We start from the raw sequence: 24,022 nt of genomic DNA on the forward strand, positions 1-24,022 counted from the left end.
CGTTGACGATAACACACACATTTATCTTCATTGTTGCTGCTGGGAAATGTGAAGGTTGTCTGTAACAAGATTTTCCCATTTAGTTCGATAATTATGTTAGGGTTTTAAAGCACTCTGGGTTATCAGAAGGCAGCAACAAATCTCTAACCTAACAAATGCTACATGAATGAAGGCATTTTAACAAATAATATTTCAAAGCCCTTTTGCACGTTGCTGTAGAAATTTCATATATAGGGAATCAAACTCAATTCTCAGTAAAGATGACTGTTGTTAAGCCACAAACGTACATAGTGCAACTGATTGCATGGAACAACATCTCTTCTGATGAGAGCAGTGCTGGACACTGACTGACAGTCTGAATGATGACTGTGTGATCTCACTACAACTTCACTATGCGATGAGAAGGCTGTAATTCCAAATCCAGTATTCTTTGGTGCAAAACACTGGTGGTAATATGTACAGTTCTTAGTTATAAAATAATTTTGGTCACTGAGCTGGAAATCAGTTCTACTGATTGCAGAGGAGCAATACTGCCTTACACTAAGACCCTGGTCCTGTCAAATTTTAAATAAAATTAGATCAGCAGTCCTACTACACAAATTAAACTTTGCTATTAACTTCATTTATTCTCTGACTGACACTTTTTCCCTCACTCATTCAGACCTTAGGCAGTGCTGAGCTGTACTCGTGACTACAACTTAATTTACTGCAACTATGAAGGTCTTAGAGTCTTCCAATACTGCCTGTAGGACAAACTACAAATAAAACCAGCATTAAGATAGCATGCTTTGTTATCAGCAATAGACCCAAAACAGTCAATAGATAAGCAGGATAAAACTGCTATTGTGTATTATCATTAGTAACTGCAAAAAATATCACAGTTCCTACTTTTACACCTCTTTCCGGAGAGAATTCAGATTTAGAATTTACTGGCCAGATAGCTCTGCTCCTCTGTTACTTCCTGAGGTGAAGCCTGATTGCTGAGTTATGAGGATCTGTCTTCATTAATGACTATTTTATTTACCTTTTAATATTTTCATAAAAAATACTTGTATTAGTATGGAAGTTCCAAGCACAGAACTATCACCTGTCCTTAATCAACCAGTATAGTTCTGACTAAAGAGATGCATATATTTCCTTCTCAGAATTGAAGGTCAAAAACATCATTTGTTTCAGTTTGTTGACAGGTCCTTCTTTATAAGAAAAGCTGAGTGCTTTGCCTTCATCAATTCAGTGTTAATTTTAACAGCTTCATGAGTAGCATCATTAACATCTTATGGATAGAAACTGAGGCACAGAGAAACAACTTATTTCAAATAAAACAGATAATATTTGAGTCATGCAGATTCAGCATCAGTAGAGGAAAAGGAGAATTTAAAAGGAAAAGGAGAACTTAAAAGGAAAAGGAGAACTTAAAAGGAAAAGGAGAACTTAAATTCCAAGTCTTAAGACTCATATTCAATCAGCATCAGTTTTAAGTTAGGGCTTCTTGTAGTGGTCTCTATGATAAATAACAGTTAGGAGCAGGGAAATAAGGTCATTGTTGAGGCATCAGTGTCCCTATTTTTTTACCTATTGTTGGTAGGAAGCTTAGTGAACTATTTGAACTTCTGCCAGGTTACCCATCTAAATGTATCACAGGGAAAATGCCTTCAGGAACCCAAGCAGATTTGAAGGCTCTGCTGCCGAGAGTCCACTGACCTCAACAGCAGGACCATGTAACAAACAACCCAAATAAAAATAATTCTCAAGGATGTTTGTTCCTTTTTGTTTCAAGACATCCTTAAGAGAGTGTTAAGAAAGACCTACTGCTTATTTACCATTTATTATCAGATGATAAAAAATGATGATGACAAAAGTCTCTGAGGGCTTCTTCAGACAGCAGGAGGCTGATCTACTGCATCGTAAGACTTCTGGTGGTGCGTGTGGAGGAAATGTCTTATTTCTTACATCAACATCACTTTCACAGTAATCATTTCTCACCTTCCACAATTCTTGTCTGTGAATGTGTGAATTAACCCAGTACTACATAGAAAGTAAGAAAACAAAGTTTCAGAAACAGGTAAAAAGATGGACAGTACAGTGAAAGGTTAGGAAACATAGTGATTTATAATGCAAGGAAAAGAACCAAAAGCCAGATTTACTGAGGAAAGTTATGAGAAGCTGGTAGCCAATGCTTCAAACAAGGAGAAGGGATAAAGAAATCTGAGGTGGTGTTTCTCACAGGAAGGAATACATGAGAAAACATAAGAGCAGCACCAGAGCTGACACAATCCCCCAGGGACTGACAACTGGTCAGGAAAATTTTCAGTTGCCAACATCAGCTAGTTCAGGTTTGAAAGCTGTTACCATATGCTGGCTGCTCGCTGGTCTCTGTGAAATGACTTATTGTTCACAGTCCCCTTCCCAACAGAGGTGAGAGCATCACCGACACCACTCTTACCAAGGGAAGCTCTGTTGGCAGTCTCAAGGCACATGGACTGGATTATTCCTTCACACGAAACCTTAGGGCAGAGGGAGTTCAAGGACAGCTTTACCTTCTAGTTTGAAAAGTAGCAGTTGCTTCTTTTGTTTAGGTTTTTTTAGTATCCACAGGTTTCATTTGCACACTTTGAGGTCATAGTACACATTTTAGAAGAGCTCTTCAATTCCTACTACAGATACTACTAGCAAATAATAGAATTTAATATTACTATGAAATATAATTACTTTTTTTTACTAATTCTTACACAGTAGTAAGTAATATTAGATATTAACAGGATAAAGTAGTTGAGAACTCTTAAAAATTTACTCCCCTATTCTGGTTCTGCACTGACAGTCATTTTAGTCAGCAAGGGTTGTGCCACCCCAAGTCTTAACAGTCTCAGTTTTGTAGAAAATAATATACTCTGGTATATCTGACCATGAAAAATGAATTCATTTTAGCTTCTTGCAGGCATGTATTGCTGAAATTCACCCTATTGACAAAAATAACAAAAAATGTTTTCCTTAAAAATATAGATGACAGATTTTACTTCGCAGTCTGTATATAAAGGTTTTCCTTAATTCCTTCATTCATCAACTACCTTAGTACTGTGGAAGCTAGAGGTTTGATTCTTTTGACCTAAAAAGCCATTCTGAACATTATGCACTCAGAGGTTTGGTGTTATGAAATACCAGAGTTCTTTTTACTGTTCATACAATGAACAGGACATAAACAGTTTGAAAAAAAAATATAAATAGATTTTATTATACCTTAAGTAATCTTAATAATTTAAGTAACAGCTGGCAAGACAACATCGGAGGTAGTTACCAGGGAAAAAGAACATACAGTGCTAAAGGGAATATAGGTATTGCTGGGATCCCTAACTTTAATCTGAAAAGGACATTTAAAAGTGCAGAAATCTGTTGCATTTTCCAGAACTATCAGAGGCTTAAAACATCTTTGACCTCTTTCCCAGGGTTTTTGTGTTAACTGTATCCCTCCTTCATCACCTTTCCACACTCAGTGGAATTTAATTCATTTAGAATGAATTAAAAACATTTTGTGCGAGTGACTACATGAGGAAGGTGACACACGCAGATCCTCCAGCGGGACAGTAAGGTCAAAGAATAGAATGTATTTGAGGAAACTAATGAGGAGTGATTTCCCCCCAGATATTTGCTTTCAGTAGAAGCTCTGCTCCTTTACATGTGGCACATGTTACAATTTTTTCTAAAATGACAGGACAAAGATGAGGGAGCCACACATGATGGCCATGAGGCATTCTGGAAGTGGAAAGAGAGCGGAATTAGCCAAGCACTAGAGCTGACAGGAGTGAAAGGGTTATGTGGGAGAGCAGGTCCACCTCTCCTGGCAGTAACAAGCAGGACATCTTCTATTAGATATAAAACTGGTCCCAACCAAAATGGCTGATAAAAGTGGGATTTTAGCTCCAGAGCTTTATTTCTATGACATGAATAATGTTCTATTTACATTATTATTAAAGGAAGGAAAGAGGAGGTGAAAGAAGGGGGGAAGGAAGAGAATGAAAGCAAATAAAGACATTGCTCTCTATCAAAGCAGTGTATGAAACTAGTTTCCCCAGAATGACCATTATCGTCACGGTCTTGAAGAGAACAGAATGTATGGCATGTAGAAAATAAATAACAAAATAAAGTAAGTAACCAGGCACTATTTATTTTTTCAGTGTAACTAATCAACTTCACAGCAGATACAGTAAAAACAATGCATTACAACTGCTTTACAAAGTTCAGTGTTGAAACTCTCTTGATTCTTATCAGTTTAAGAGACATCAGAGCACAAACATCTAAACTGTTCGTTTTGCACAGAACACATATTATTCAATGATGAGTTTTTAATTTATTTTTATTTTTTAAGACTATGGCTTTCAGATTTTTACATTTAGAAGATTACAGATTACATCTCAGAAACATCTGTATGAACCATGCACCAGGGTGCAAGCCCATTTCCATTCAACGCACAAGGACTAGTGCAACATTTACATGAAAATTCAATAGACATCAACATTCACATTAGAGTAATGAACTCTAAAACCTATCCATCAAACCACTGTGAGTCTTCTCCTGGCAAGAGATTTCTGAAATTTTGGGTTTTTTCTAGAAATCCTTATAATCCAGCTCTCTCCCATAATCTTACTTCAGAAATTCTGTTTCCAAAGCCTTGTGCAACCAAGCCCCTTCTAATACTGAGTGCCACGAGCACTTCCTTTCTGAGCCTCTTAATATTATTTCTGTTATCAGTCTCAAAGCCTCATTTTACCTCTACTAAAATCACCTTTTAGCAGCTGATGGACTATTCTACATGAGTTATACTGTTGAAAACAAAACAAAACAAAACCAAACCCAAACAATCACAGGGTGAAATCTCTCCATTTGTTTTACATCTCCCCAGGTCTCAAGAAACTTAAGAAAATAAATTGAAAAATCCCACAAAAGGCTACAAATTTCTAGCCTTGAACCATATTTGAACTTTCTGCACTATTCTTTAGCAATCTAGTTTATTTAAAACCTTATCAGTGATGCCTAGTTACTCAATTTTGGAGTGCTCTAAACTGAAAGCTCGAGGGATAATTTTTAGAAAGGGTTAAACATTCGAAAAGTAGGTCTTTTTCATTCATGTCTTAAACTGCACAAAAGGAAATGAGGCATCCAAAAACTAAGAGTATAATAAGAAATGTTAAAGTCTGAGTCAATCTTTTACCATGCCAACAGAGTTCTGAAAATATAAAGCAGAATCCATCTACTCTGCAAATGCAATCACAGCAACTTCCTCAGCACTAAAGAAATTTGCTTCTACCAATATATAGGTGTATGTATATATATATATATATATATCAACTGAGGGTATTTTTACTTACCTTTAGTGATAACAATGTCTATCTCAACCACAGCATTTTTATTCTTTCTTCCTCAGTAAAAAGGAGTTAAATTAAAAATGAATCTACAAGACCCATCAAATGGAGCCATAATCATTTCAGGCTTCTGAATCACTTCTACGTTCTAACTGTGCAAATTTAAATGGTTTTTTTAGAACCATTGTGGTCACATTTAGAACACAATTTTTATGCGGGGTGGAAGCTTGTTAAAATGACAATCAGAAGCTGATGTATATATAAAAGTTTTCATACCTTGCTTTCCAGTCTCCATGTGGATATATATACGTATGTCATTGCCATTGCCATTATAATTTCTATCACACTCACAAAGTCTTATATATGTAGGATTTAGCCAAGAACATCATCTGTTTATTACCTCTGAAGTCTTCTGGTTCAGTCATGCTCATTAATATTGTTGACAAATATAAAAATGTTCATATCAGTGTTTCACTCTAACCAAGTACACAGATACTGTCAAAACTGAGAAGCAGGTAACAATCAATTTGATACCTAAAAATGCTTTAGTTTTGGTACTGCACACAAAAGATTGTATTTTAGGAGAGGCTGAAGAAGTCATGGCTTAATCACATTAAAATCCTGTGAGGATACCTTGCTGTTTCTAGGTAATTGAATATAATAATGGATGGCTACATTCCAAGGCTATTGGAAAAGTACCAAATAACTGAGTAGAACTGTAAATATCAGCACACTTATAATAATAATATTAGCCCAGTTGAGGAGGTTTCTGGAAGTAAAACTGAAATGGAAGAATAAATTTGCATCAATATCATGTATTTTATATATAAACCTTAGAAGCTGCACAGAGAGTTACAAGACTTATCTTAATGTTCTGTATTTCTTGCAGTAAGTTATCCACAAGGGCATTAATAAATAACTTCAAAAGGAACACTGATGCATAATATTGCAACATTGTCCACTGGTGCCAAAACACTATCAAATTAAATGCATTGCATGAATGTTTACTTAGGCAGTTAAAAATACCAGCATTTTTTTAAATACTGAATAATGAAAAAAAAAATGTACTAGTAAGGGGCAAAGTCTGAGTCAGTGAAACACTATGTGAACTGTAGATGCCAAGACAGAGATTTGCATTAGGAGTGTATTTGAATACTGGAAACTCAATATAATAAATACTGAGAGACAACAAATCAACGAGTGTTATTTTTGAAGGATATTTCTCTAAATTCTGGGTTTAGACTATGAATTTTAATTGTTTATAAAATGCCAATGAAGGAGAATACAAACTATAGCAGCATTATTTGTTTAATTGAAATGGTAATTAAAAATAAATATTAGATTTTTCAGCATAAGAATCACCATGAGGTTCCCAGATTCTGATCCCTCATTTTCATTTAAGGAAGTATTTATATTTTATAGCAATTGAAACTGTATTTAAAGGTAAAATGACGTAACCTTTCATGTTCAGACAAAATGTCTAAGCATTCACAGTGGACAAGAGTGAGAAATATAAAAGATACTGTGAAGATGCAAAAATCATTAAAGTTTTTTTTAATGACTAAAACATGAACATAGATTGTATACTAATACTGGGCCTATGAATATACAAATGTCCACATTTATCTGTCTTGGAAAATCTGAGCCCTAGGGCAAGTGCCTTCATTGTTACTACTCCTATGTCATCAGGAGGCAGCAGGACTAACATGACTTTGCCTGTTTAAAGTTACCATCATCTATTTTCTATGTATTTCACAAGCCAAAAGACTCCTATATACCATCTTCCTAAGGAGGAAAAACAATTCAAGGGGAAATATATACCTGAAGTGAAATAATGACTCATTCTCATTTCCTACCCACAGTGACAGTTTTGGGGTTTGTTTATAAATATTTAATTGGCAAAAGTAATTTATCTTCTGTTCAGGCAGTACTGGTCATTGCTGTTAACAGAATTTAACCTTCTGAAGTCTAAATGACGAAGGAATCCCAATGCCACCCTACAGTGTCTTTTCAGCAGGATCAACTGAAAATCACTTTTCCAATGTTTGGCAGCAAGACATCTCCTACCTGCAATGCCTGGACAAGGAAACTTCAAGAAGAAACCTTTCTTTTTGAATTCAGCAAGGCTCAAACTCTTATGGTAAAGATCATGCTGTGAAGCCAGAAACACATAAAAGAATTGCTTCCAACCTGAAACATTTTTGAGTCTCAGGTAGGCATGCAGCGATGCATGGAAAAGTAGTTTCTACAAAGAATTACAAAAGAGAAGCCTTATTACTGCAAGCAGAGTTTTGTCCCTCTCAGTTCTGTCAGATAGTGGGACTCATCCTCTGTTGTCAGTAGCAAAATTGTCCTCATTTACACATGCCACACACCTACTCTTCTGAACCTCTTTTTTCTTGACTAAGAAAAGGAACTGAGAAAGAACAAGGTAGAACAGTTTACAGGTCTTCTGTCTTACATCCCCATAGCTCTCCTCACACAGCTCAAGTGATGTTGATGCACCATAAGCAAAATCTGCCGGCAAAGCACGTTTTGTCAGTGGGAAGGGGAATGAGAATTTTACATATCTTTTTTCCCCCTTAAAATACCATGAAGCTTTTACACTTTTTTTAGAAACAATATATTGCTAGTGAACAAAACCCATCTGTGGTAAAAAGGGCTATATCCTTTGGCCTATTTCACTTTTAGCCACTCTCCTGTCTCCTAAGATTTCCTCTAAAGCCTTTGTTAGTTCTCTGGCTTTCTCAGTGAGATTTACCAGTAAGTAAAATCAAAAGTTTATTATTTATTGACTTTTCACTAGCATTGTAACGGATCCAAAAGCCAGCTCAAGAACCACAATACTGAGCCTTATGACACGATTTAGAGACCTTGCCCAGGAGTGCAACCAAAACTCTTCTCCTATACTCTACATGGGGAATACCTCAGAGCTTCATAGCAGGACAATCATCTCAATGAATCTGTTCCTGTGCAAAGACAAACATTAAGGACAGGGATGCTTTTCCATCATTCTGGAAATAACAGCACAGATCCATCTTCTGAAGGGAAGCACATACCCTGTTTCAAATTATAGTCTTTCAGGCAGAAATCACCCTTTTAACAAGAAACTATTACCAACCTCCCTGGGGTACACCAGCTATCCTAGTTCATGCCTGGCATGATCATAATCCACCTTACCCACTCTCTGATTCAATGACTGAAAGCAGTCTGAGACAAGTTTCCATTCGCAAATTTTTGTAGCCCTCAAAGGGACTTACACCAGTGTAGACATCTGGGTACTAGGCCTTTCTGAGAATTAGTACTCCCTAATTTTAAAAATAGTTTATCATTAATAAAAAAAAGGAGGAAAAAAGATGACCTTTTGCTGATCTAACCTGATCTCTGTTTTTCTGTCTGACATTATGATCACTAAAGACAACTTTTTATTGCTCATTCAGTCTGTAATTAATGTATAGGAAATGCATAGTATTTTCTTCTTTTTTTTAATATTAAAAGTACTAAATTATATTTCAGGGAAATCAAGAGCATTATCACAAATTCCACTGAGAAATTTATTAACTAAATATAACTTACTCGGTTCCATGCAACTTGATTCTGGGATCACTGCCACCATCAATCTTTACCTCATCCCATCTTTTCCTTTCTTCCTCACCAGTTTTCAGAGCAGATTTTCAGCTGAATGAAATATGCCTATCATAAGAAGGCATCCTTTTCCCTCTAGCTGCAAGCTCCCATCACCTGTCTTGGAGCAAAATTTCATCATAGTCTTGCAGTTTCAGTCAGATGATCCCACCAATCTGGCTGAAACACTAACTTACTAAGATGATTTTTCAGGTTTTGATTCATCTGGTAACAGCATTAGAACTACTGTTTCTGATAGAAATGAATCAGAAGCCAGAGATCACTTTCCTCAATTTGAACCACTTGGGTAGCAAATCTATGGCATGAACCAATGCAAGGCCTTTTCTACAGCCTGGAGACTATTCTACCTCTTCATTTAAGTCAGTCTCTCCCCCCTGTCAGCACCTTCATTGGGGCATGTGGACATCCACTGAGCTTTTTCAGGAATGAAAGCACAGTAATTATTTCTAGTTCCTGGCTTTTTGTTTTTCAGCTGAGGAATTCGACATTAGTTTCTATTTTCTGTATCTATTATAATGACTAAAAAAAACAGTATTAGTTCACAAACATAAAAGATCATATTTAATGTATAACTTATGTATAATTACATTAACAACCAATTTTTTTTTTAAATTTATTTGCCCTAGTTCTCAGCTATTTGGAAACAGTAAACTGAAATGATGACCAATACAATTGAGAAAACATGTTTTACTTTAGGCAAATAGATATTTAAATCCAGACTCCTCCTGTTGGATTTTCAATTGTAAGGTTAAAGGTGTTCACAAATTACAAAGCACACTTCATATATCAATTTTAAACAACTGTTTTTACTATCATACCAGATAAACAACAGAAAATTATAAAAACCATGTTGGAGGTGATTCTCCTTCAAAGTCTTACACAATCCCATATCTTTGAATGTCAGAAAATTGGATAAGGTTAAAGTCTTTGAAGCATATCAACATGTGAATATAAAATGCGTTACCCAGAGCTCATGCTTTGGTTGCAGTGCCACTACATAAAACAGATTCATTCAGACACAAAAGACATGCACTGAAGATCAGTGAGGTACAATCATAGACAGAACCCTACCAAAAAATAACACATTGATCTGTACTCACTACTAAAACAGACAAGTGGTAAACACTAATACAGAAATATCAAGGAAAAGTCTCTTTTTTGAAAAATACATTTCAAGAAATGCCTACAATAGGTGTAGTATAAAACAGCTTCCCCAGAATTTTTCGCCTCTCTACCTTTATGGCAATTTCTCCTCTTAAGCCCCCCTCTTTCAGTGAGAAATCTCTTACTGAAAAAGGCTCTGGCTCACATCCTTAGTGTTCAATTACTTAAGCTACTGAACACTCGTTATTGAAATTAGTGCAAATTAAGCATGTGTTAATGGCCTGAATTCATGATAGCATCACTATTTATGACAGTGCATAAGCACTCACTTTTCTGAATTCTGGTCTAATAACAGTACTGACTAGGACTAGGTTTAAGCATGTGCTTATGTAATGATGGTCAGAATAATATGACTCCAAAATATTGTGATCCCAGCAACAGTAAACAAACTTTTATCTGCGTAAGTTTGAAAAATGACTGCAGCATCTAGGTACAAGTAATTATACTGTCTGTTCCTTGCCATTTCTTTGAGTATCACTTAGATTTCTGGGAATCAAGTGCTTACATGCAGATTAGAAAGAAAACACATAGGACTAAAATAACACATTTATTACATGCCATGTTACAGGTCACTACATTCCGTTTCTATTTGCACTCACAATACAATGGGAAACTAAAATTATTTCATCAGAAACAAATGAAGTACACAGAAAAGTTTGTCAACAGACAGAAGCAAGTGTATCCATAAGCCAAACAGCCATAACATTCAATAGGTTTAATACTCCATTACATTGTTTCATAGAAATTGGAGATGAAAGGCTTCTCATCCATCCCTTGCCAATTCTGGATGTTTTCTGTTCTCCAATTCAGTCACTGGAGGCTGATTGGCAACTGACAACCACATGAATAGAAAAAGCTAACTAGATGTGCCAGAGGAGAGCAGGCTGTGAAATTTGTATTTCCTCTTGTGAAGTGCCAAGTTCTTTCAAGTTTCTTTTGTTTAAAGGTGAATTAATGAAACTCAGGGGCTCACAAAATTTATATCTTGTATTGTGTAGCAAGCTGACTACTTTTCAAGTACACATCCAACATGCTGCTGACGCCACCTTCATACCTCCTACAGAAGAATGTGTTTAATGTGCTGTCAAAAAGCATCAAATTACATTATTGAATTAAAACTGACATGTTTCCATTGGACTGACCATTTTCTGGAAGTGAGACTCTAAAAACCAATAAATTATAGCAAATCAGAGCTGATAATCATGCCACATTGCTATGCTTAGTCTACCAGTCAGAAGTCAGTACTCGGAAATGTCACACAACAAACAATGTCAGCCATCCTTGACAGTGGGCCTTCAGATTCTCTCAACCACTCCTATATTTCATCAGCTAAATACCGAAATAAAGTTTTCATTAAAATTGGATCTTCTTTCACACTTCTTTTCAGTATGACTGCACAGTCTTGCATTTTCTGTTATACTTTGGGGCTGAACACCACAGTAGCATTTCCTTTGAAATGCGTATTGCATATCATATCTTATTACGCCTGGTACAAACTAGAATATAAATATACATTAATCTTTTCTGAGAAATTCAGAGGAAGGAGCACATTTAACAGAAATATTGGGAGTGGGTTTTTCATGTAACATTTTCTATTCTTAGCTATTAATCATGTCTTTATCTTTAGTACTGAACATTCTTACCTACAGCCAAATGCTAATCCCATTAATCCTCTTTAAAGATCTGTAAGGTCTTCGGTGTAATGCTGACTTTTAGTTAATGCATATCTTCATTTTACAGTGGTTTTGCAAGCTCACTTGAGACTGGTTTCGAGAATGGAGGAAAGACTGCACTTTTCCATAATGAAGACAATGGATTTAGAAATAGAAATGAGATACCAAATGCTGCCAAGTCAGCAACAGTCAACAAAGAGAAAACAGTCCAGAAAGACTAATACTGAAGAATTGCTACCAAAGTGATGAAAAGCTCTGACAGAAAGGATGAAGAACTGGTCCTATGATTTTGGGGGGGGATGCATTGTTGGAGAAGGATCTGCAATGAATAAGGATATTTTAACTCCCTCTCCATAACATGACTTATCCATTAGAAACAAACTAATACCAAGAAGGTAATTACCCAGCAATCCATACCACAGGCTCAGTAAATTAATACCACTTGGCTTTGGCTCAGTGAGCAGCATATGCAGTAACAAACAGAATCTACAAAATCATACTCCATGCACAGTGGAGCAGATCATACACTACACTCTCAGGGCTGGAGATTTAACACAGTGGCTTTGAGTACAGTGACTACAACGCTGTTACAGGTTTTCCAAACTCTGCTGATACAAATTCTGCCAAAAGTAGAGGTATGCATTTTTCTCTGGCACTGAGTATGAATCAGACAAATGAGAGGATGTGAAGAGTGCTGCGTTTAATGCTCAGAATCTCAGCCAACCCCAGTCTCTTTTCCATGAAATGAGTAAGCAATGGTAGCTGGGTAAGAATTTTTGAAAGTTGTAGCCCTCTTGGACAACTTCCGGGAACTCACAACAGTGAAGTAACAGGAGATTAAGCACAGACATAAACGTAATCTAAGGCTGAAAGCCAAAAGCCTCTATCAATAGTCAGGATAAGACAAGCTCAGAATTACCCTTGGGTGTTTTGATATATCCATTTCTTGCTGCTCTAACATTTGCATTCTGTATAAATCTGAATTGATTAATTATGACTTAATCATGCTTTTTAAAATACTGCAGATTGAAAAGGGAAATGTTACATTTCAACTTTTTAAAATCAGGGATTAATAAAATCATCACCTTATGGATTAAATGGATGAGACTAACTAATCTCACTTTATTAAGGCTTTCTTTGTAAAGGTGTGAGATGCTACAAAAATCCTTCTGCATTATCATTAAGGATTAAAACTGAAAGCTTACGTAGAACTGTCCAGTTAAATAACATAGCCCCTTGACTCTGCATTTTCTTAGAGCTGGAAAAAACTGTGTGCATGTGTGTTAAGGAAAGATAAATCTTATTTTTAAATTTTCTCTTCAAAATACCACTATCAGTTCTATAGTTGATCACAAGAGGGAGACTACATCATCATATTTCCTCTCATTGTTTCAAATTTTTAAAGCATTACAATTTAAGTAATTTTGGACCAACTCTAATCTTTGATTGCTCAGTTGAAAGTATTAATGACTGTTCAATTAGAATTTTTTTCTGAGTTTGTCAAATCTGAAATTTATAGATAAAGATAGCCAATCCAATAAACAAGATTGAATAATGCAAAGGCAGTAGGAAAGAATATTCGAGAATAGGAGTCAATTTTTGCAATACGGATGTGTATTCTTCCTTCTCGCCAAGATCCTGTGCGGCAGTCTTCAAAACAACAAAAGAAGCTAGCACAGTCTTTTCCTTCAAGGCACTCATATCCATAATCATCATCACGTTCAGGGAGATGATTAATGTTATTAATTGGAATTAGTGTTGATCCAGGTCGAACAGCGATTGCAGGTGGTTTCTTAAGAAAAAAAAAAGAAAAATACAGTTTTGTGCATTTTTATCCTCATATTAAATAATTCCATAGGCTTTCCACAGCATCATAATCATGCTCAGTACAATATACAGAAATTCTAATATACAGAAATTCTAATATTAAAGAAAACAGCAAATTATGAACTGCTGTATATAATTAGTTCATGAAGGCAAAAGATCATGAATGATTTTCACCTGCCACAGTGAAAACTGGGTTGTGCTGTAATTTGGGAATAGTAGATAATTAGTTACATAGACAGAGTTAGTTGATCCCATCTATACAACACAGACAAACATTTTGAAGTCAGTCACTGCTTGACAATTGGGTCACAACCAAGTCCACAAGCTATCTATAATCATCACTACCAAAGGAATGATGGTCCTTCTATCATTTGGAACGTTTGGAAAACATTTCAAAACCAGAAAAAAGCTAATGGGATAGGTACAGCACCAGTGGTGAAGTTTAACAGACTGAAACACATAAGGCTATGCCATCTAATCCTCTGATGTTACATCCTTAAACAATATTCCCCCACCTTTATAATCCAAGACACAAGTCCTTAGGAGAATGCCACTCAAGTCACTGAAACTGATTAGTTCAGCTCTTAATTCTTACTTTCATTTTTCTGTGGGCACAACAACCCTCTTGCAATCTGACAAAAACAGTGTAATAGATGCTAATAATGCTCATAGAAAAAAATTTGAGTGCCTTATTACCAAGTACATACAGTGTTTGCTATTCCCTTTCTTGTGACTTTTGCCTTTTCATCTTCCTTTTACCTCCACTAACACAATCTTCCTTTCCCTCTTTTATTATTTTGTTTCTACATGGTTCTTTACTTATCATCCGTGTTTTCCTGAATGTTTCAGAAGGCACTCTCTTTCTCTATCCTTTTCTTTCCTCTTTCTAAATCTCATGGCCTTTTCAAGCTACTCCATAATCCTCTTCCTTTCAACTTTCCTCCCCCTTTCCCTGCCCCATCTTTGGTATGTCTTCTAAAATCTTCAGACCAAAGAGAGGGGTCACAATAACATTACTCTTACCCCACCTTTCTCTTTTCTACCATCTTCATATTTTGTCATGTAAGAATAAATACAGCAGGAAAGGATGCAGAGAGAAGATCTAACTGGGTATTTAAGTGTAAAGAATAAGTTCTCTTAACCAATTACACATGAAAGGCAATGCAAATCTATAGAAGAAATATGAAAAGTGGGAAGCCACATAATTTAGCTTCTTGATACACTTCATATCTGCTGTCCCACTTCATGGGAATTGCTTTGGCCAGTACACAGATCTCTATACATTGTTAAGGAGGCATTCTATTACTGCATGGGCATTTTACCAAACAGCATTATTAAATAAGTGTCTTTAAAAGAAAATTTCACACAGACTGCTGCTTCAATACTTATTAGACATGATGACCTAGGGAACTAATTATCGTCCTAAAGGACCTCATTATTCTTTTCAGTTATGATAAAATACTGACAATGCTAACAAACAGGAGTTATACACTAATACTGACAATGCTAACAAACAGGAGTTATACACTTCTATTCTAATTTTAGGTATTGCAAACAGGGCTTACTTTTATAAAATATAAAAAGTTGAATTTTTTTTAACTGAAAAAAAATTATTATTCTATTGAAGATAAATAGGGAAAGATGCTTATTTCTGATTCACACCTACTCTGGCATTACAAGAATTTTTTGACTGTTTGTTCTGCCCATGTAAGATTCATGGCATGAGTTGTTTCTACAGCTGGGGTAAAACAGAAATCCCCAACTCAGAAACACCGTGGGAGAAGGAGAAAATTACAGTACTGCTTTTCATTGCTCATGTCACCTGCACAGACTGAAGGTGGCTACTGAATTACAGGTTTGAAGAGGAAACTTGAGAGTGACAGACATAGTCATGTTATAGGCTTAACTACCTAGAAGAAATATATAAAATGCATGTAAGGAAGAGGTAATGCGAGTGAAAAGAAGAAAAAAGACCTCACACGAAAATGATTCTATATCTATTGGCAGAGACTTAAAAAAACCCAACAAAACAGCCACAATACGTAGGTACAGTAATACATGCTGATTTTTTATGTACATGTCTACTGACATTGTAGATAAAACTTCATGTATCATGGCAAGAATTTATAATCCAGTCTGATAGGATCAAACCACAATTATTCTGCAATAACACTAATACATGTACAAAAGAAAGCTATTGTCTGTGGAGATCAGCTAAGGTGATGCATTCACTTCAGCTGAAATGATGAACAGAACAAGATCCACAACTAATTAAGTTTAATATTTCCTGCCCAAACTCATTATCTTTACTAATGTGGATTTGCATAAGCCAATTCATACTACCTTTCGTGAATGATGCCAACACATATGTTCTAAGATAAAACTGCTGTAAGCATTTGTAAAATCTCACCATTTTTTTCACAAGATCATTTATTGTGCCTTATTGGCATTAGTTCCTAGAATAATAGACTTTTATTGCATTTTGCAGTAGAAATAGAAGATCTATACAAGGCAAGTTTTCCAAGGAAAAAACACCTGTAAATGAGAACTTTTCAAACAAAATTAAATGGACCTTTAAAATTAAATTGTTTCTTTGAGTTACAAACCCAAAACTACAGGAGAAAAATAATTAATAGAAGTCTTTGACAAAAGTAAAGAAGGGAGAAATAAGTAAAGGATTTGTAATTGTATGACTTCTCATTAACTAATCAGACGGCTTCTTTATTTGTTTTATTTGGAACAAGAAATGTTATGGCTTTTTATAAAACATCACCAAAACCCCCCTATTTATCAAATTAGAATCCTTGCATCTAAGTATATTAACTTTAATTCTTTCTTTTTTTAGTGTAATTTCTGTATCTAGTATGGTCTCGTAGCCATAGCATGCTGGAACATGTTTAAAGTATTCTGTGTGAAAAGATTTTTTTTTTCAAATACTTAGAAATAAGAAGTATGCTTTAGGAACCCAGTAAACCACAAATGAACAGTATTTTGAGCATTATGTTGCTAATTTTAGTCTTAGTGCAAATTCCAGCTATTTATTCATTCATAGTTTCTATCTCATCATAACTCTACATTTTAAATTTTCATATGCACTGGAAATATCAAAGCACTTGGCAGATTATTGCACTAATGGCTGATGTGTGAACAGATTGTGGAAAGTGTCATTACTCCATTCAAATGAGCATACTTGCAGATTACTTCAAAGTCTTTTGATTTGTCAGCAGCTGATCTTTAATATCTCCCTGATCTGGGTAAACCAATACTTCCTTCCATCTTCCTCTTCTCTGTGTTGTGCATGCTGAAAGTAGACCTATTCAGCATTGTGTTCACTGAGTGTTGTTGAGACCTCATGGCAACAGCAACCTGAAATTGAATCTGCTGTGCTAACACTGGGAAGCCCCCACATTCTTCAGCCTCTGTTACCTTTTACCATCATTGCTCAGCTGTGGCCCTTGCCAAAGCCTCTGTTCTGCCCCTTCCATTGTGCTCACATTTGTTTGTACCACTAACAGGAAGGAGGTTTGAGGTTTCCATTTTCCAGTTCTCTTGTCTGTGCTGGATTCCCTGAGGACCACAGTAATGTCTGAACAAGGCAGCACAGGGCAGTATTAACCCTTCACCACTAGCCTTTTCATAAAAACACAGCTAATCCACTTCGATCAGCTCACCATATGAAACCTAAGGGCTCTCATTTCCCTGGCATTAAGCCCTAGCACCCATAAGACAGTTTCCCACAACAGTGCTGCTCAGAATGGGTGCACCAGTTCTTCCTGACAGCAGTTGCAGAATGGATATAGCATAATAGGAGTTTTGTATTTCTATATCCGGGCTTCTGTAATTTCATATCAATTTCTGCTTCATCTTACACAGGTGGTATTCGGCCTTCATCCAGAAAAGACAACTGGTATTATGATTCATCTGTGCTCCTGCTTGCTTTGATAGAAATGATCTGGAAGAGGGATTTACAACATTGTCCTTGTTCTTATTCTCTCTGTAAAATGACTAAAATCAATATAAGACTATTAAGACTAACATTCAAATGGATAAGCTATTTAATGGAGTTATCTCCATGTTTTCTTAGTTTAAATATTTGTACTAGCCCCTGACAATAGATTCTTTGGAAATTCCAGTATCCTTACTGCAGAAACAGAAAGCCTCTTAAAACTGAATAATGCTTGATCCTGAGACATGTGGGGATTTACACCATATGAACATCAGCTTGTAAAAGCAGCAAGTTCATTTAACCAGAAAGAAACATGGAAGCAAATTTTTAAAAGAGTTAAGGTAGAATTTCTCTAGTGGGAGGAAGCCAGAATACTGACCAATAATAAGCATTTTTTCCTTTGCAAACCTTTCTAAGACCCAGGTTAGGTGATGCAGATCCAAAGAAATCCTCACACCTTCAGTCCATTTACATTATCTTTACTGCTACAGTCTTTTCTCTGGTTCTTTGCCAAGTGCTGTTTCTAGAAGCTCTGTGCCCAGACAGAACCATCTCCATGGGCGCAAGCTCCATGGGCAGCTCTAGAAGCAACAAGGGCATGGAGTATTATATCAAACCGCTCTCCATCTTAGGCTGATGTGTTCTCATTCACATAAGAGTGAAATGTTCTAAAACTCCTTCTCATTAGTAGTATTTACAGAAAATAAGTACAAACCCCCAACTGTAAAAAAATGACAAAATAAATATTAGTGTTAATTATCTTTGAATGTTAGCTTTTCTACTCAAGAACCAGTCTCTCCAAAATGAATGCTGCAACAAGAAGCATTCTGTATTTCCTTTTTTTTTTTCTTGTTCAACTAAACTTACTGATGGCTTAGATTTTGCCTTCTTTTGTTTTCCTTTGTCCCCTTTCCTGTTGCTGGTAAAGTAATGCAAGGTGCCATATTCCATCAAGGCAGCAAACACAAAAATGAAACAAACTGAGACAAAAAGGTCCATTGCTGTCACATAGGAAACCTTTGGGAGTGACTTTCTGGCAATTGTACTCAGTGTTGTCATGGTCAGCACCGTTGTGATGCCTGTTTGAGAAAGAAACAGAGAAAAAAAAGCAGGAAGAGGAAACGTATAAGTAATCCAATCATAGTGTAAGAAAAAAATCATTAAATTAGCCCTTAATTCATTGACGAGGCATATAGGAACTGAGCCACGGCAGGGTTCATCACTGATTACACCCACATGAATCGATACTATTGCAAGAAGCCATCCCTATGGATCCAACAGCCACCATAGGATCATAGAGAAGGTAGCACATTTCACCTTCCCTTTAAATCCCTTCTATGTTTGACATACATTGAATAAACAGTGATATTGAGAAAGTTTCTGCAATTTTATAAATCTGTCATAAAATGTACATATAAAACAAATACAATAGAAAAACAGGTACAAATAAGCACATATTTTACAAACACAAGAAAGAACTTTAGCTTTTGAAAGATTAAAAGGTAAAAAAGGATGCATTCAGAAAAAAGGTGCATTAATTTTTAATGAATTCAAACTTCTGGTAAACATAAGAAAAATGAAAAATGTTTTCAATTGTTTGTTTCTGACATGTAGTAGATAAAATTAGATGACCTTCACGGCCTTTCTGGTGTCATACTCTAAGTTAATAGATATGTTTTCAATACTCTGTCTTAAGTAATGGAAAATGTTTTCCTTCATTCACTTACATACAACTTAATTAAAAGAACCAGCTAGCTTTAATAACAGTATGTTCAAAATCTCGACTATGCCACTCTTCACTGGTTCAGCATTTATAAGGTGTTAACACAGTCTTCTTATATTTGATTTTTCAGGCAAATGCAAACCCTTTTTCATAATAGTCCAAAATTAGGATGTGACCTTTCCTTTGGAGAGCAATACTTGAACACACAAATTTTTTATTTAAATGCACAGGATTATTAAAAAATAATGCATTACAGCAGTCTATGGCTGTCTACGGCTTATAAATCAAAGCACGGAATCAGGGGTCGCTATGGTCGCTACTCCTGCAGCAGGAAGGTAGTAGTGATTTTGCAACAGATTTCCCAGTGAAATTACATGCCTAAAAGGGCACACAGATAACCATAGAGTTCTTCAAAAGTGCTTCACTCCCACTAGATACTTTGGAAATCAATTAGGCATTTCTCTATATGTTTAAATACCTAAATACCTTTAATCATCCCAAATCCTTAGCTTTGGGAAACCACAATCTGCCAGGATCTTTCAACATACATGGAAGAAAAAGGCCCAAGCCTTTTCACTGTGCCAGACCCCAGCACAGCATCCAGGGGAAAAGTCACACCCAGCATTCCCTGTTACCAACTTCTCTTCAGAGAAGACAAAAAGAGATGTGGATTTTCCCAGTCAACTCTGCTATGTGAAAGGCATATATGGGGGCTGTCCCAGAGAGCAAACCTTCAATAGCACAACAGCTACTTGCCACAACAGACCTTGCTTAGTTTTGCCTTTCTTGCCTTAATTTCTCAGTCTTTTTCTATAAAATTGTATCTATTTGACAAGTACTCTTTTTCTCCTTCATCAGAACATTTGCACGCGAGAAAAGTCATCCTACAATCTGTCAAACTATGGCTTTTGCATGTTCACACAGAAGGAGCTCAGAGTTACCTGCAGGGAGCTGTAAATAAGACATTGCAAACGTTTGTAGTTCATCTCAAGTAGATGAAGGTTAGTACTGCTGAAGTGAGAGCTTGAAAACTTCAGCTAAACCATGACATCAAAGGCAAATTTTCTAGGTTCATGGCATATAAAAAGTACTCTGTAAAAAGAACAAACTGGATACAGAACTAGCAGGATACCAATACAACAGTTTCTCCTGTTATACCTAGTGTCTTCTAGCTAGTCAGAACCCACAATGATGTCCAATGATTAGTTAGTCAAAGAAATCTGATAAGAGATTTCTACATCAAGGTCTAAAACTACCAAAAGTTAGTTTCACTTATTTATTTAAAACTTTGGGGTCTCTTCACTAAACTTTGCAGCACTTCTGAATAACAAAGTTAGGATCCAAGACTTAGATTTTCTCCCCTTACCTTTTCATTAGGCTACTAAGCCATGCTCATTTCTGCTTACTTTCTTGACTCATTAATCTTGCAGACTTGCAGTTGGTCCATTTTCAGTGGCAAAAGCAGGGAGTTAAAGCCTGGACTGACCTTTCTGGTAGTAAATGATCCTATAAGGTGTGGATGGTGTGTTCACAATGCTAAATGAATAATGATATAATGCATAATAATGATGAAAAATTAACTCACATCTCTCACTTCCTAAGATACACTCTCAGCTCTTGATCTTTCTCCCAAAATAGGTCATACTGCTGTCATCAGTTTTACTATATGCATCTGTCACTTCTAAACTCAAAGTTGCTAATGTACATCCTGTGCACTCCATGCACCACATCTATAGTGCTTTATGTGGGGACAAACTTTTCTCTAAGGCTGCACAGGAATCCTAAATGGTCAAACTCAAAAGACTGACACCATGCTAAGTAGGTCAGCCAAGATGACAGGAACACAGAAGTGTCTCTATACTGGAACTTGCAACACATTTCAGTACTGTCTGTAGTAAAAGCAGGACAGTGAGTCAGTTTTTATGTGTTATAGGCTTAACTGTAAGTCTGATTGCAAATTTTCTGTCCTATGCTGGGCTTAAAAGAATAACTGAATCATTTCTATTATTAAACCATCATCAACAAAAACAACATAAAAACACCAACAAAAAATAAAGAAAAAACCACCAAAACCATATCTTCACAATTTACACTCCTGTAGTAATGACATCATTTGTTCCATGATGCTAAGTGAAGTCATACTTGTCAGATTAATAACTGCCACATTGCAGTCCCTGGAGGTGACAAAAAGAACATAAAGGAGAAAAAACATATTTATGTGAACAACAGCAGATCCACAGGGCTTGGATAAGGATTTCCATGTTCAACATTCCCTCCTTAAGCCCTGCTCTGCAGCCATAATAGGATTCTTCTACTCCCAGCCTTGCAGTTCAAGAAAAAGAGTGACCAACAGTAACAATCTGAAGGGGAATAAGCTGTGGCTGATTTACTCCATGCTGCAGATTTGTATTTTTGGGGAGTACCAGACCCTTCAAGGCTGAAAAAAAGACATTCTTACCCAGAGAAGTCCTTGCAGGAACTGCATCCTTATTGATCCAAAATGACACCCATGAAAGAACAACTGTGAGTATGCAAGGAATGTATGTCTGAATAGTAAAATATCCCATACGTCTGCTAAGATCAAAGAAGATTGTCATAATAATATAATCACCTATAAATGAAAAATAAAAATATTTACATTATATTTAATATGGTTTTCAGTTGTATCTTGGTCTGCTAGTCTTGTTCTGTACAGATCTGGCACAAAATAAAACTTAACACTTTGCCTTACCAGACAAGGTATGAGAAATTTCAGTTGTGTTTCGTAACCCTACAAATGCAAACTGATACAATCTCCAGTATTTTGGATCTGCCACTTCCACAGAGGTTTTCTTCCATTTGTATTCAATTTCATTTCTGGGATATCCATCTGGAACAAAACAAAACAAATCAAACATTCAGCCACAGAATGTACCAAAGCATGTTTTGTGATATCTGAAGTTACTTATAAACTAAACCAGGGCTACACAGAAAATGAATTAGAGACAAAGACAATCTGTAGTCCACCTGATACACTTAAAATTTAACAACAAAATATCTGACCTCAGTTTTAAACCCAGCTAAATGTATGATAGATAAATAACTATGTAAATACAAATATTTTGGAAATATCTACATGATATTCTTGAACTCCGATATGAAAACTTGGCTCAGAATCATCATTATAAATTAATACACAAATGCAATTTAGATTACCATTAAATGGTCAGAAAGAGCTTAAAAGGACTGACACTTTTAGTACGTAATTTGACAAAATTCCTACTGATGGCTCAGGTAAGACCTCCAGAAAAGAAATTGTAGCAAGGTGGAGGTCAGCCCCTTCTCACAGGCAACTAGTGTAGAACAAGAGGAAATGGCCTCAAGCTGCATCAGGGGAGGTTCAGGTTGGGTATCAGGAAGAATTTCTTCAGTGAGAAGGTGGTTAAGCACTGGAACAGGTCACTCAGGGAGATAGTAGAGTCACCATCCCTGGAGGCGTTCAAGAAACTACTGGATGTGGTACTTAGTGCTGTGGTGTAGTTGACATGGTGGTGTTTGGTCAAAGGTTGGACTTGATCCTGGAGGTCTTATCCAACCTTAGGGATTCTATGATTTTAATAGCACAATTCCCTTGGGATTTTTTTTAAAATATAGTTTATATCAAAAAAACGGAGCCTGAAAGTTGTGTTTCTTGCTCACATAAAATAAGTCTCACTGAAAGGAGAAGGACTTCTTATACTAATTAAGCATTTACAGGAGCAGGTTGAAGAAGAGAGATCTTATTTTTCCTTTTAAGTATACCACATGGAAGTAATTCAACATTATCAAATCTTGCAGGTAAAAAAAATAAAGTTCTTCCAGTATGATGCTTTTCCATTAACTGGAATGGGCATTGCATCAGACTCCTAAGCAATAGGACTATTTCTAAAGTTGCACAAAGTGCTTGTAATTCAACTCCTTCATTCTTGCATTAAATAATGCAATAAATCTAACCAAAACATGAATGGATCAGTTCTTTCCTTCATTGCAAGGCTTTAAAAAGTAAATATTTGCTCTCCTGATGCCAGAATTTAAGGAAATTTAAAGCCTGAATGTAAAGAGAAAAAAGTGTTTTACCACCTACAGCTTGAAAACTCCAGAGGACAGGAGTGTTCATCCATAGGAAAATTATGAAGCTGAAGATAACATTCAGCATTAATTGTCAGCCTAGTTAGAGAAGGAAGGAGTAAAAAAAGAAAAAAGGTTATATTCAAGCATTCAGACACTTCAGACTACATAGTAAAGAACATGAACAGAAATAAATTTTGCCAATTAATGGATGTTATGAATAGCTTACTGTGTATAAACAAAAACACATCCAGCATCACCACCAAAGAACAAAATAATAAGAACTATGGTCACATGCAACCTAAGGATCTGTGTTGTTCCAACTCGTATTTCAAGCCATTCCAAAATTTTCAATTGATCTGGGGCAGCTTGCTGCTCTACCAGAAACAGGGGATAAAAAGGAGTGTCTGAAGACAGCGGAAGGATGGGAGTTATGATAGCAAATAAAGTTTCTGTAGAATCCATTTGTGGAGTCAAATTGTATTTGGCATCACTGTATCTGGTGGCTATACACAAGAGAAAAAAAGGTGGGGACAGTCTTCAGCTTGCTCTATACTCATGGAAGCAGCTCTGGCGAAGACAGTAGTATGGACAGGAAAGAGCA

At 36.1% G+C, this 24,022-nt stretch overlaps 1 protein-coding gene across 2 annotated transcripts in view; it reads right to left on the minus strand.

Annotated features, from left to right (window-relative positions):
• Positions 1-10,697: 10,697 nt before the first annotated feature.
• Positions 10,698-24,022, minus strand: part of GABRG1 (gamma-aminobutyric acid type A receptor gamma1 subunit) — a 55,388-nt gene continuing 42,063 nt past the window's right edge. The window contains exons 5-9 of one of the 2 annotated variants that reach the window (XM_027635424.1): positions 23,435-23,517; positions 22,064-22,201; positions 21,791-21,943; positions 18,477-18,688; positions 10,698-13,628 (exon numbers count right to left, since the gene is read on the minus strand). In XM_027635424.1, the coding sequence (XP_027491225.1) occupies positions 13,350-13,628; positions 18,477-18,688; positions 21,791-21,943; positions 22,064-22,201; positions 23,435-23,517 (865 nt within the window). In that variant the 3' untranslated portion in view covers positions 10,698-13,349. Of the gene's footprint in view, positions 13,629-14,058; positions 14,296-18,476; positions 18,689-21,790; positions 21,944-22,063; positions 22,202-23,434; positions 23,518-24,022 lie in introns of those variants that run through there. The other variant, XM_027635425.1, reaches the window with a different exon arrangement.

This window comes from Corapipo altera, unplaced genomic scaffold, assembly GCF_003945725.1.
Source record: "Corapipo altera isolate COAL_440 unplaced genomic scaffold, ASM394572v1 22b, whole genome shotgun sequence".
NCBI classification, from domain to species: Eukaryota; Metazoa; Chordata; class Aves; order Passeriformes; family Pipridae; genus Corapipo; species Corapipo altera.